General features: G+C 38.8%; 1 protein-coding gene across 2 annotated transcripts in view; it reads right to left on the bottom strand.

Annotated features, from left to right (window-relative positions):
- The window catches only part of LOC122836168 (TOX high mobility group box family member 2-like), a 105,571-nt gene extending 91,889 nt beyond the window's left edge, over window positions 1–13,682 (bottom strand). Inside the window, exons 1-2 of one of the 2 annotated variants that reach the window (XM_044125913.1) lie at window positions 13,192–13,682; window positions 12,914–13,078 (exon numbers count right to left, since the gene is read on the bottom strand). In XM_044125913.1, the coding sequence (XP_043981848.1) occupies window positions 12,914–13,018 (105 nt within the window). In that variant the 5' untranslated portion in view covers window positions 13,019–13,078; window positions 13,192–13,682. Of the gene's footprint in view, window positions 1–12,913 lie in introns of both variants that reach the window. The other variant, XM_044125921.1, reaches the window with a different exon arrangement.
- Window positions 13,683–15,666: the final 1,984 nt, after the last annotated feature.

Raw genomic sequence — 15,666 nt, 5'->3', positions numbered from 1 at the left:
AGTCATTCATCTAACAAGTCCCACAAAGCAAACCACAAAGTACTCTACTGTTGACTTCCTCTTATTGAATTATGAGCACAAAAGCAAATTTCCAAGTATCTTGGAGCACTGGAGAAACTTACTAATGAGTAAGCTACCTGAAGTATGGCTGCCATGCCTGTTTGTCACAGGAGAAGGAGGGAAAGAGAATTAGGGGAGACGGGCGGAAGGCGGGTGGGAGGGGATTAGGGCGGAGTGCAATTATTTAGCAGGCCCGCCATACGACATGATCTCTAATTACCCACAAAGCAATGTGTAACCCAAGCCGCAGATTAGACTGCATTATCAGGCTTAATAAAACATGACCATCGCTCAATTTCACTCCCTTTCGCTGCCTGACTGTGACAAACACTTGTTTCTGCTTATGGCATTTCACTAGCAGTGCTGTACCCTTTGCTGTTTAACTGGGGCAACGGAGGCACACAATTTATTTCAACGAGTAGCAAACATTAAGTTAAAGGTTTCTAAAAAGCAAATAGATTATTTTCACACTCATGAATGCAGATCTTTGAGATAAATAGTAAAGGAAAGTTTTTATAGTTTTTGTCACTGTTTTGCTTCTAAAACAAACCTTTCAACCCCCATCATTATATTTATTAAAATTATTATATATCTATATCTAAAATGATTCACCATTACTTAATGCTTAGAAAGCAAATATGTATAATAAGCCTTAGGAATATATCATGTATTCAATATTTTTAGCCTTGAGTCAGTTTACATACTGACATATACACCGACTATTGCCACAAAGCTGATCTCTTGGCAATTAACTACAAATTATAAATAAAAAGACAATGAACAATTAGAATAAATCAAACTATCTTTTCTAAGCACTTTAAACACCCTATTTCTGTTGGATCCAGTTGCCTCTTATGAAACATGAGAGATTATGACCCCAGATCAAACCAAAAATAACTCTTGAGTGAAGTTCAGGTTAATTCAGATCTTTGCTATTTCATGTTTTCCAATTTTAGCATGACAACAGCACTAGATTATCCAAAAGAGACAGAAATTTGGCGAAAACTGACACTTTTTTTATGAATATGTTTTCAGCACAAAACTGTAGAATCACAATAGAGTCTTTCACCACTAAGGTATAGCAACATTTAAACTAAACATGCTCAGACATACATTATATATTTGTTTGGTCCATGTGGGCTGTGGCAGTTAAATGCTACTTTGGTTTTTCACTACAGTCTACTGTGTTATTAACAATTCTATATAAAGCTCTCTGAAAGTTTCCTTTTCCTGTGCGTTAACAAATGTGCTGAACCACCCAGAGGTTGCTGAAGCTTAGTTAACACAGAGACAAACTTCAATAGCCTAGCATCGCTGACCATATGTCAAAGTTTAAAAAGCACATTGTTCTTTTTTTTTTTTCCTTATTTGTTTCTTATTAGAGTCACTCACTGGCGTAGCTCCTAAACACGTCAACACCACAAAACGGTCGCCCTTTTCTGGAGCAATTGTAACCTATAGGCCATTTGTAGACTTCTCTAAGTTTGTGACTTTAAAGTGATTCTCTTTGTGGTCAATCCCAAGCCAAAAACAATAATACCATGGATGGTAAGGAAGTTATGTTACTGTCACTGCTTTGTGTTGCGCCTTGCTCTCCATCCATTGTGTGTGATCATAGAGCTCATTATTAGCTCTGAGAGGAAGAATGAGCCCACAGCTTGATTACCTCGGTGACTCTGTGGGCTACCACAGTTGGCGGACAGAATTGGACGGAGACAATTATAGCCTTACGCAAGCAATTATATCTGCCTGCTAAATATGTCACATACAATAAACACAATCTTGACTGACGGCGGACAGGGGAGGCAGTCAAAGAAGAGACCATGAAAGACTAAATTCAGAATCACATGGCAGCAAGTAACAATCATGCACTGTCCTATCACACAACACTAAATAAATACAAGTGTTCCTGGCAATCTGGTATTACCATTCAAAAGTGAGATTAATCAACACAGAGGAAGACAGCTGTCAAAACATTTACTTGACTCAAATATCCGACTCTATACAAGAAGAAATCAGATCATTTTAGTCTGCGTGTCAGTCTGTTGAGTTAACTTTCTAAAGGACATTGGGACAGAAGATCAACATCGGGCTAATAATAATTGTAAAGGATATTCATTAAAAAACAAATGAAGGAACAAGACTTAAATGCCTGGCAAGGAACTTCTAAATCATGGCCCGCCGTGTTTGCACAGGACATACCTCAGGAAGCTGAGACAACTGGGAATGTTTGTCCAGCTTTCTGCCTTCACCATGCTTCCACATGCACAATTCATACACGTATTAGGATGCAGCATAGTTTGTTTTCACAGTGTGTTTGTGCATTTATGAATTCAAATTTGCAGTGAAGAAAAAAATTTAACCTACATTTAAGAACACAAATTAATATCTGAAAGAGATTTTTTTTCAGAAGATGGAATTGGTAACTAAGATTTTAACTTTGAGCGCTTTCCTTCCTTGGGGCTGGACCTCTTAAGGTCACTAAAGGAAAAATATACACTGTGACATATTTTTATTTGGGTAAGATGTCTGGGCTTTAACCCATCTCTACCACGTTGACCTCTGGTCCCCCAGCAGACCACATAACCTCAAACTGGTTCATCCAGATGCAGAACATACATGGATGAATGTTTTATTTACTCAGGAATTGTCAAAGAGTCAGGAATGTTCATTTACCAAAGCTTCCTGCACTCTTAAGAGTGAAGCTCAGAATTAAGAGATGATTGCAAAACCATTCAAAAGTGCAATTTGACACAAATCAGATGGTTAAACTGTGCCATTTCCAAGGATTTGCAGAATAAAATATAGGCCTTCAATTGTATACTCCCAAGTCAGCAGGAAATAGAAATCACCTCACAGATCTTCAAGGAAATTGGTTCAGAAATATTCTTTATGGGAGCATTAATATGTAAAAAAAATTATTCTGCAAGAAAACCAGCATCATGGTCAGGTGTCAAGCTAGTCACCTAAGAGTGTGGATGTCCAACTCCGATCCTCAAGAACCGCTGTCCTGACATGATGTGCTGTAATTAAGTTATTCGACTCATGAGTGTTGGATAAGCATGGGCCGGTTACAGGTTTCAAGGTAATGCAGCATGAAAAAGTATCAAAAGCACTCAAATTTTCTGGGGTGTGCTGTGGTGGCGCAGGGGGTTAGCACGCCCCATGTTTGGAGGCCTTAGACCTCGTTGCGGGTTCGACTCCCGGTCCCGACGACCCTCTTTCCTGTCTGCCTACTGTCGCAAAAAATACGAGCCACTAGAGCTGCAAAAACTCTTTGGAGAAAATAAATTTCTGTCCTACGGTTTCTTTTTTTTTTGTTTGTTTTGGGGGGTTTTTGTCAGGTCAGAGATGAAGTGCAGATCAAATCAGCTGCGGTATCATGACCCCTCATTAGTAGCTCTGACTCTCAAGCTTCACTCCCAACTTAGAATTGTTGTATATGTGACTAATTCTAAGAGAAAATACCGAGAGGCTCAGTAGCTTCCCTTAAGCAGTTGTTTAGCTGAATGTGCATTTTAAATACAGGGGTTCACACTTGTGACTTCTGTTGTTTCTGCATGCATAAAATTTATATTTACAGTCTGCCTCACATCAAACACTGTCTTGGAGTCTAAAAAACTTCCGACATGATTCGTCAATAAAAACATGACTAACCTGATTTGTCTTAGCTACTAAAGCAGTGGAAATACAACTTTCCTATTGGATGTAATCTTTATCAGTATAGCTTGTGCTACGTGCCAAAAATCATGTAATCAAGTATGAACATGCACCATCGCACCTGTGATCTAAAAGCAGCTTCCTAAGATCATTAAAGCTGACTGTGACTGTAGAGATCATGGTGAGGTCATGGAGAGGTTATGGTTAAATTCACACGTCCGTCTAGTTGTTTTAGAACAGCAGTGGCTGCGGAGGCAACAGGTCATGTCAATGGGTGAAGACCAGCCCATGCTAAAGAAAATGCTAAATAATACCTTTAAGAGCTTTAATCATAATACAATGATACTGTGAAACCCTGATATTTTTACCTAAAGTCATAATTTCAAACAGGCCCATGTCTCCTATTGGAGAGGGACATTTCCCTTGAAGACAGGAAAATGTATCAGGTGTTCAACTGAGAAATAATGCATCAACTACAAACTATGACGGACTCAGATCATGTTAACGTGGTGCTTAGCTAGCAGAATATCGATAGACTGAATATTAGAATACCACATTATCTCTTGTCAAAGTGAAGTGCCACATGCAAAGTGTCGTCAGCATGGGACTTATAGTGACCACAGGGTAAGCTCATATTTTAACTTCTTGATATAACAGTTTTGAGCTTCAAGCCATGTGTATATTTCTGAGACTCTTAATTTGAAGTAAGACAGGAACTAGTTTTTGAGTTGCCTGACGGAGTCGTCCAACATTGATTCGGATATAAAAGTTTTAAGAAAGCCTGGACTGCTTTTTAACATTGTCATTAGTAGAAAAACCTGCTGATACAGAGTGACAGAAACTATACTTATACAATTTAAAAGCAATAATGCAAATGGCTAAACATTAAGCAATAAGGATGTTAAAGTTGGCATCTGCTTTAAAGCTCTTGTCAACTCTAATCTGTAATGGATTTAAATACTGTGGTTCAAAATCTACAATAATTTGACCCTTCAAGATTGAATTGGATAAGTTTGCACTGAAATATTTTTAACAACAAAGTATGGCGACATGAAACCCTTATTTGTACTTTAGAAAGCACAGATAGTGGGCATTGCAAAAACACTAATGTTTAAAAGAAACTAAGAATCTTACAGTAACAATAAAAAGTTTTCAAAACCAAAAACAAGGATCCATGTCTGCAAAGAAACTTTTCTGACATTGTAAAGTTTCTATACCATGTCAGAATCCTTACTCTAATTAGAGTAGTTTCAGTTTAACTTTTTATTTTGCTTTGTTACATAAATAGTTGCACACTTAAAAGAAAACTAAAAAGAAATCCAGTTAAATCTCCATTTAGATCTTCTTTCAGAGAAACCTTCAACAAATTTAGAAATATAGAAGGAAAGTTATGAAATAAATAAAGATATTATCTAAACATGTCAAAATAACTTCTCATTAACTTTTACCAGAAGCATATTTATTGGTCAGCTTTGTCATTTTAGTCTAAAACAACCGGAAACCAAACACTGAAGAAAACCTCTCTGTGTTTTCATCCTTTTAACATAACATAATGAACATTGAACTAATCCTGGGCTCTAGTCTGAAGCAGGTGCTGGCTCTGTTTCCTTTTCCGTCTTCTTCTGCTGTAAGAATGAGACTATCACTGCACTGCCCCATGGGAAGGCTTGGGCTGACTAATGTAGGCACACTCCATTGGTGCGGCGGGTCTTAATTATGATAACAGACGCTGAGGGGGATGCACTGGTGCCCGCAATGAGAAAGTATCTTGGTACCGGCATGACCAATAATTACTACATGGACCAACACTAACCCTCCCCCCATCATTAACACACACACACACCTTTACACACCTATTCAAAAGGTAATTCTCATAGCACACATTAAACACAGCATTTAAAGGTCAAACAAAGAGATGCAAGGCATTTGAATGGTGAAGAAGTGATTAATAATGCTGCTTGTGGTCCAGGTGTCCTATCTATATTCATGGTTGTTTTTGGGGGTTTTTTCCTGCCCTGTTTATATCAACACAACCAGTCTTGGAAAATGTCCGACGCATGTCCATAGACGAAAACAAACAGTCGATAAAAATGGCTTCTCAAACAGAGTGAAATACCCAAAAATATTAATAAATAAAACGCAAAAAATGAGGGAAATGACTGGACCTCATACAGGCTTACTGAGTCAGCCTCTCTAAGAGCCTGTTGCAGTTTTATTGAAATGATTTCAAATGCTTGGAATCCCCATTAAAATCTCCCCTGTGTGCCGGTGCAAGGAGAATACGATTTAGTGGGTGGTTTTGCTCGCAGTCTGTCACCGGCCTTTACTGTGGTATGCATGGCCTTCCTCTGCACAGGGCTATGAAAGCAATTGTGATTGTGACTCCATAGTCAGCAAAACGCTTGAATGCTCCAGAGTTAGCATGCCCAGTCACACATGCACATACGCGCACACACGCAGATGCACCCGCACACACACAATCACACATCCAGAGCGTCCCATACGGGGGGTGGGGGCGCTGATTACTTCAACCCATTTGACTCTCTCTTATCCCTTCATTCTCCCCCTCTGCCCTTCTGTCACATACCACAGAGTTTGTCATTAGCTAATAGTGAAAACACAACTCGCTGTGAATGTACACCACAGCCAGCATTACAGGGATTGCTGTTTTTTGACAGCCACATTCAAGCTCTCAAGGTATTAAAAATAACTCTCCCGTGTAGCCAAATCAAAGAATAAATAATGTTTTGTCTGTGTTTATTCAAAAAAAGGTCACTTCACTTAAAGGGCGATCACTTAATGGAAAGTGGTTGAACAAAGCAACAAAAGGTAATTCAGCCCTTTGCATGTCTGCGCCGTCATAAAATATAAAACTGTGATAAGGCATGCAAATGGAGCACGTCATTCCCCAGCTTATCCGAAGCAAAGAAGACCACCAACTAACAAAGACAGCCCTTCAGTTATGTTTTTTTTTTTTTCTTTTCCTTGCAGATATCGGTTGTTGGGATGATATATGAGCTGGGTGGGGCGTAAGTGTATAAACACAGGCCCTACTCTGTCTGCACTCTATCCTTTTGCTGTACTGTAGACAAGCACCTCACCCCAGCTGCACCAGTCAGCACTGTTTGATTAAGGTATTCAAATAAAGGAGCAGGCACCATGTTCCTGCCTCTGAGAGCAAACCAGAGTTGTTCTGTGAAGTCGCCACAGTAGATTTACAGTTTGACACGTTTTGAGACAATACGTATGTGTTTACTTCAAATGCTTCCCTTCACACTCACGCTGGCGGTGTGATAGGAGTGCAACGAGATCACACCGCAAAAGATCTTGCGATACAAAAATGGCACAATATTTTTGTCATGGTCAGGTTTGTCTTACAAAGGGATATCCAGTTTTAGTCCAAGCCGACCGCAGGCCCCTGATGTAAAGGCGAGTCCTTCAATGTAAAAGATAAAACCACAGATTCTCAAAAAAAAACAACACATTACTGTAAGGATACACAGAGAATTCAGGTAGTAGGAAAAAACTGAAGAGATTTTAGCCAAATCCCTGCATCAAAAGTATTTCCGGGGCCCACACCAAAAGGAAAAAAAAAATCCTATTTAAAGCTCAAGACAAATCTATTTCTATTTGAAGATGCTCAGCAATAAGCCTAAAATGAAATATTACGGTATATTGGGACAAACAAAGCAGATGATTTCCATAGAAAAAGGATCTGTCAGTCATTGTACACCCACAATATAAAAGGTCAAAAGAAAAGCATTCAATTTACAGTTATTGGGGAAACCTGATTGTTTTCTATTCTTGGTCTAGAAAAGCTTTTTTTCCCCCTACTCTCTAAAACCACGATGGGATAAATGACTCGCTCCAACACTAACTGCATTTAGTCAAGTTAATTAAATAAACGCCACGAAGCCTGATCATGATCATCGAGTCGCTGGATGTTTGTGGTCTTATGTTGGCAATAAAATCAAAGACAAAAATGTGGAAAATAAATCACTAATACTTTCTGTTATACAAAACACCATTATTGTGCAGAGTAGAATTTATCAATTACAATCTAACATTTCAAAATTTAACTTAATATCCATTTGTGTCACCCAGATATGGTGGAGTCTCATAAAGCTTTAATGAATGCAGACAATTATTTAAAATTTTTAAAAGGCTTGTCTGACTGCTTCATGTTTGCATTATTTTGGCTAAAGGGATCCTCAGTTGCCTTCAGTCCAACAACAAGTTAACAATCACAGCCGTCTTGAAAATCAAAGCACAGACAAGTTGATTTCTTTAGCAGTAAGCCTTCTGGAAGACGCCAGGATTAGCATCTTCATTGTTGCTTTTGATGACTAATAAACATGTGATTGTACAACTGTTGATGTCAACTTTATTTGACACAGTAATTCTAATTAAATGCTAATCCAACATTTCTCCATAGCAGTTGTCAAAAGCGCAAATCAGTGATTACTAGTACCTAAAAGTTAATTTGTAAAGCAGAAGACGGGAGGAGAAAAATGAAACTGATATCCTCAATCTCTCTGCTTTGGCAGATCATCAATACTTTAAGCAGCAATTCTATATTCTAAACCTTAATATTACAATATTATCTTCCCCTAAATGCATCTGTGTTCGAGGCCCTCACTTTAAAATAAGAGGAAAGTAGTTCTTGAGATGTTAAATGATGGATAATAAAGACAGAAAATCAATCACACTGGCTGTTAACGTTCAGTTCCATAACAAATAAAGAAATTACTTTTTAATAAAGCGTCTTGAGATGACATGTGTCGCGTAAAATGAATAAACTGAACTGAAACTGAATTGAAGGGGGCATCTCATCTTAAAACAAACAATGCAAACTGAGCCACAGTTGCAACTTTTTAATGATTTTTTTGTAGTTTTTTTTTTTTACGCATCCAGAAGCTCCTTCTTTGCTACTCCATTGAGTGAGGAAGAGAATAGGCACAAGGGGGAGAACGCAGCAGATTATATGTGAATTGCTTATTTGATATGCAAATATTTTATGTCATCTTAGTTGTTCACATTGCCGGACAGACGGACATGCTATGTTTTGACTGATGACTCAAAAAGACAAAATGACGAGCTGGAGCGCCAGGAAATGCTGCACCGTGAATGTACACATGTTTTAATGAAGAAACTAGTTACCTTATCATTTTTAGATATGACTACTGTGCCGGATTAGATTAGCAGCTCCGGGCTGTCTGCTTAATAACTAAATATTAAAATGAACCAATTCTTTGAAAGAACCCAGTTCAAAAACCCTAAATTTAAAGAAGTCGAAACTAAACCTGAAAATGTTGTACAGAAAAGAAGAAGGTTTGATGAATCTTCACTCTACTTATAAAAATACAGCAGAGACAACAAAAAATGGAAATCTATGCTCAAGTCCAACCTAAACTGAATCATTCAAAATAGATTAAGATGCCCTAAAACACACCAGTTGCAATCTGCAAAAAAACAAGTTTTAATAAAATGTAACTTTTTTCTCATGAACTCACTAATGTGTCTGATCTCGTCTCGTGAGCTAGATGTTTTGCCACACACCAAGAATGTAAACGTACCTGAAAGTGTTAAAATTGGGTACTGCAGGTTTTTCATCAGTCTCAGAGCAAAACGCTCCCGTGACGGTATAATTTTCAATGGTTTCTTCTCAGATGTGGCGGAAGACAAGAGCAACACAATCTTTCAGCCTCACAGCGAAATACAGAGTTTTGAAACTACTGAAGTAGACATCTTCAGGGTTATTTATAGATCTCCATGCATCATTTCAATCTGCACTTCATGTACTCGTGTCAAGCATCTCTTTTTTGGGGGGGGACATTCTTACCTTTTTCAAATGAGAAGAATCTTTTAGCAAAGTGTGAACGAGTAAAATGATTTATCTCTATAAACATCTGACATCAAAAACAAGGACAAAGTTCACGTTTCCTTCCTGTGAGGTGTTTTTTTTGTGTGCGTGTGTGTGTGTGTGTGTGCGTTGATCATGGACAAGGCAGAGAAGCCAAAGGAAATGATTTATGCAGCTGCAGATAATCAGAGTAAAATATTGGTACACTGTGATAGTTGCCAATTTAAACTGGACAGTTTGAACAGGTAGAATCAAAAGGTTGAAGGTACAACAACAACAGCATGCGCTGCATGGACGTCACAAAAAAAAACGTCTTACACAATCTAAAGCCCACAGAATTAAGAATGACTCAGGACAAAACCCTGTAGAACAGAGAAATGTTTTTACCTACTTCCAACACTTTTTATTTAAATCCCATGTCCTCAACCCGCGGTGCATCTGCCACTGGTGGTCACCTTTCAGCTGTGCTCAGAGTACAGGATACAATTTTAATGGGGATGATAACTTAGCTGCTGAATAGAGAAATCACAGCCATTTACTTTTTGAAATATTAAACTGCTGAATATTTAAAAGTGGAACTTTTAAATACAACACAATAATACACAAATGATCAAAAAGCCACAGGCACTTTTAACAACACCAGCGTCTGTATCTATCCCTGTTCAAGAGAAACATCCCCACAGCATGATGCTGCCACCAGTATGTTTCACTGGAGGATCAGTAAGTTCAGAGTTTTATGTGGTGTTAATTTTCTGCTGCCACTAAGTGACACATAGAGAGACTCTATTGCCTAATAGCGAGACTTATGAAGACTGCTGGTTGCATCATTTTATTTAGGGGTATCACAGTAGAGTGGGCTGAATTTAAATGAGTTCCGCACTATTCAGATTTGTATTTGCTTTTTCAAATAAAACCATGTTTTATTGTCCAATTATGCCCTACTTTTTAATAGTGTATCATGTACAACACAACACAATGCATTAAAGTTTGTGGATGTAATGCAAGAATGGTAGAAATGTTTGTTTATAATTTCCTTTGCCCTTATATAAAAACAGACACCCTAAAGTGAAAACATTGCTGCTCTTACTTATCTGCCAATATGGCTGCAGTTGGGAACCTTAGATTTTACTCCAAAGATTTAAACTATTTTGTATTCTTTCTAATAATGTTGTACCTACAGGACAACAAGCTAACGATTTTACTGACACATTTAGATGCAACCAGAAAAAAAAAAAATTATATATATATATATATATATATATATATATATATATATCCACATGATTCTGAACAGTCAAGCATTAAAGAAACACATCCATGTAGTGATTAGCCTCTGGCCTTACTGCAGCTTCAAAAGGGGGGATCTGGGCAGAATTTATTCACTTGCAAACCAAGGCTGTCGGAGATAATACACAGGAGGCAGGTCTGATTCGTTCGTTACAGTATGTCTGTTTTACGCCACAGTCGGTTTGACGAGTTTTCTCAGAGAGGAACTTGACCTTGTGCGTTGTGTTAACAGGACACCAAACGATTCCCTGCCGGTCTCATTTGCATCGCTAGTGAGGGGTAGTTAGTGTTACACATGTGACGATAGAAAATTTCTGCTCCTTTTGTAAAGAGAACCCAGAGTAAAGAGAGTAGAGCAGTTTTAATTATTTAAATGAACACTTGCAATTTCTAAGGGAAGCCACACTTCATTGCCAGCACCAGTGGTTAGAGTTACTTTCTTTCTCTCTCTCTCTCTCGTTCTCACAGAAGTGCCTTATATCATCTAATATCTCGTGGCTTTGTTTCCAGGATTCATGCACTCTGCATAGATAGCAGCGTATTCTCTGGATTATCCGCATGGAGGATGATCCTAATTCATTTGACCTACAAAAAAAGATAGCCTGAGCTCAGGGACGGGGGAAGACAGTTAAAAAAAAAAGAATTTAAATCCCACTAATGTGTCGCAGGTGAAAACTTCCCTTATCAATAAAAGTTTCAATACTCATTTCACAGGCATTCAAATCAAAACTGTCAAGTTCACTGTTACACAACTTTTCATGACCCGAAACCTGGAGACATTGATTACAGGATTGTTCCATTCAGTTATAAAGATTTTCCAGTGCCCACACAGCGAAAGGCAAACATCCCCGACTGACTTTTGCATCATTCCCTCCTTCTTAAACTCAAAAGCTATCTTTAATCTGTAGAAGAGAGAACTCTGAACCATTCTTTAATCTCGTACCAACTTCAGACAGCAGGTCAGCATCTGTAGGGGCCGAGGATTTATCCTTCCAGTCGTGGTAAGTGGCAACAAAGATTCCTAATTCAAGCAGACAGCATGGAAGCGAATTGAAGAGCTGAAAATTGCTGTTCACATTGACATTTGGAGATTGTGCGCTTCTCTGTGTTGCTTTTCACCTGGTACTGTGTTGTCAACGTATCCAGATAGCAATACTGTTAAGTATTGTGAAGTGGAAGGAAAATTATACACGGTTTTCAACTGTTTTAACACATAAAATCGCTTTAAAAATGTCGCCCTCAGCTCAAAACACGGTGGTGGCACCGTCATTCTGTGAAGAGGCTTTTGCTCCTTAAAATCCAGCCATTCTATTTGCAGCTTGACAAGACAGTTTTTTTGTTTGTTTGGTTGTTTGTTTTGGGGTTTTTTTTTAAGACAGAACTTAATTAATTACTTTATCCATCTTAACAAATCAAGCTGTAAGGGCCACCAGCGCTGCATCGGCGGATCTGGGCAGGTCAAAAAAACAAACCCCGCAGGTCGTCAAAACTGAGCGAAAGAAAACAACCTGGCTCGCTGCAAAGTCATTAACTGTGTATTAAAGGCACACATCCATTTAATCGCCCAACTCCATGTGGAAAGCATCCAAGAAATTACAGAAAGGAGTGCGTAATGCTGAACCGGACAGCAGTGAGCGGACTTTATGGAATGCATATATTTCTCTCTGTTCTGCCTATGGTTGGAGAGATGTCATGCCAGCTTTATGCAAAACACAACTGCGCAACGTCCACAGGGACATAATTATCATGAAAGGTATGTAGAGGAGAAGAAAAGTTGAACGACAGCAGACTGTCAAAAAAAAGCAATTTAAATAAATTATAAGTGTTATTTAACAAAAAAAATACTACTTAGTTAAGTCTCAGTTAAAGCTTATCTAGTACACTTTTACTTGCACACACCTGACGGATTTTTATTTTTGTTTGCCTTTCGGCAAAAGCGCGTACAAAAGCATCCGTTTACAGTGCGCGACTGCTGCATGGTGCATTATTTCTCTCCTAAATAGACAAGTAATACAGGATTGCAGAGCACGGACGTTTATTTACCTTGTTCGAGTGGTAATAGTCCAGCGAGCTCAGGCAACTTGGATCAGTCGGCAGGGAGCATGAACCCACATTTGCCGGGGGCGCAGGATAAAATCTCACGTCCATCTCAGGCTGAGCGAGACTGAAGGCATGAAATCACTTTCGGCGTGTTTCACTCACTGTTGTCTTGTCAAACACACCGCCAGAAGCACAAGAAAGTAGGAGTAATTATACACACTGAAAATAAAAGAATTAAAAAATAAAAATAAAAAAACCCCAAACAAGTGCAGGAGTTTTACTCGGTGCACTCTTCTCTTGTCTTCTCTTCGCATTCGTACTTCGGCACCAACTCCGCTGATGCGCAGTCCTCCTTCAGAGCCCGGCACCAGGATGCGAAACAGACTCACTCACTCGCTCTAGACGGAGAGTGCAAATGCATTGGTGGTACGCACGTGTTGGCCAAACAATGCAAACCTCCAACTTAGATCCTGTTTTGTGGGTTCTTTTTTTTTCCACGTTTTTTTTTTTTTTTTTTTTAAGAAAACAATTAAAACAGCCCCCACGGACGCGTGCTTCCTCCACTGCTCTCAGGACTCCATACGGGCTTTGTTATGGAGCTGCATATTCTTGCATTGGTTCCAGTACAGAAGTGGTTGGACTTCCCTCTGCCATGCGACCTCTGCCGATAATAAACGGGAAAGAGGAACGGAGGGAGCAACGAGGGGGGGAGGGGAGATTGGTGGCTGCCTTGGCAACCGCTCTCCTTTCTGCAACTGCGCGCCTCTGATTAGCTGGAAATGTAGTGGTGTGCACGGCTGTGCATTATAAAGCGCACTCTGCTTCCATCAGGGCTTCATAAAGGCTTCCATTTGGGTTATTGTGCCAAGGCGGATGGGAGGAGGCTGCAGAAAGTCTCTCTTTTTAGTCCGACCGTGTTTTAATGTCTTTTTTTCCCCCTTTCCCTATTCGGCTTTACTGTGCAGACCAACAAATTTTAATCAATAAATCAATCAGTAGATCCTGTAATGCTTTAATGTTCATGAATGGCAAAATGACATAACTATTCTAACTTTTACATTGCTAATCTTATCATAAATGTTTTATGTGGCTGAACCAGTTCGTGACATGCAAACATTTGGAGTAGAGATCAAAATTTTGTTATTTAATTAGGTCCAAATCCAACAGGAGTGCGCCCTTAAAGTTTTCTAAGAGTTGAAAAAACAAAAGGCTGATCCTTTTTTTGTTTTGTTTTGTTATTTTTGTTAAGTAAGCAATATGGCAGCAGTGCTTTGCTTTGTAGTGTGGGTAACAGATTTACTCTAAAACTGACAATAATGGGAAATTCCTTTTTGGGAATATACCAGAAAATGACAGAGTTCACTGATTCACTGATTCATTTTCAACTTTCTTGAGCAAAATGTATGGATCATGATGAAACAGTAAAAGTTAAATATTGATGAATGAACTCAGGTGATGATTTTAGGATAATTTTGAGTTTGCACGTTATACTTTCTTAAATGACTGGGACAACAGGCTGCAGTGAGAGAAAGATGGCAAACAGAGATGGGTGCAATACAATAAAACAGAGATAAAATTACTGTTATATAAGAATGGTAGCACAGAAAGAACTTAATGTCTCTGCTCAGCTGGAGTTATAAAAGTTAAAAACACCACTTTCAATTTCGTAGCTGCTGCATGCTGTCTGTATGATTACTCCCATGTATAAGAGTGTATATAGGTCTATATGTGTTATTATGTAAATGTGCATAGATGTAAAGGCAGAAGTTGTCTGTGAAATGAAACTCAGAAGGGGGAGACCACCCCTCCACTCCGAGTTTGTAAAACAAAAGCTACACCAGCGTGGGATAAAAAGTCACCCTAAGGTGCAGGGGGAACGACAGGCTGGACCTGAGCCAAGACCAGGCAGCTCTTAAGAATTATTTTACACAATCTAATACTCTGTTCATGTTCATGTTTTACCTACAAACTGAAAATCAGCTAATTTGGTTTGCTAACTCATGCTTCCTTTAGCACCCATGAAACTTAGTGTCCATAAAACTGAAATTCATTCATTTTAGACCACAATGCATGATCCCTTTTTGAGCCCTAAAACTTACTCAGCTGGCTAGTGATACTGAATAAGGTATTTTTATCTTTTTTTTTTTTTTTTTTACTAATACTATTTTTCACTTCATTGTTTCTCTTTCCACTGTATAAATTATATTAATATTAATATCATTGGTACAATCACTGTTATCATTATTACCAAAATTACTTCTATTATTACTTTCAGAAAAAGCCAGTGGCACAGCTAATTATTGGGTCATTAAATTTTGCAAATGAACAGATGTTGCAAAATATTTTAGATGAATTCTTAAAAAAAAAAAAAAAGAAAGTGTGTATGAGACGGTTTGGAGATGGGGGATGGCAAATCTTTAGGTTTGCATGTTGGCCACCACGGCCGCCTCCTGCTGCACGAAAACCCCGGACTCGTACACGACGGTGCAAAGCATTTTGGAAGGTGCATAGCAAATGGCATGTTCAGGGTGGAATATATACAAGAAGGTTTAATCTTGTATTGCCATGCAGCTGCAAATGCATGGAGTAGGGGTGGGGTGGGAGAAACCTGGTTTGTGCGAGCCAAACCTCTGACAGCTCTCCGAATGTGATGGATAGCACACCCTTGCCCTGTGATGTGCATGCACATTTGAAGTCGAAATGGCCTATCCATGGGACCATTGTCTTTCAATCATGTCAAGGCAAAGTACAGAACA

This window comes from Gambusia affinis, linkage group LG01, assembly GCF_019740435.1.
Source record: "Gambusia affinis linkage group LG01, SWU_Gaff_1.0, whole genome shotgun sequence".
In the NCBI taxonomy this organism is placed as follows: Eukaryota; Metazoa; Chordata; class Actinopteri; order Cyprinodontiformes; family Poeciliidae; genus Gambusia; species Gambusia affinis.
Note: the sequence above shows the minus strand (reverse complement) of the source record. Positions and strands in the feature narration are given on the sequence as shown.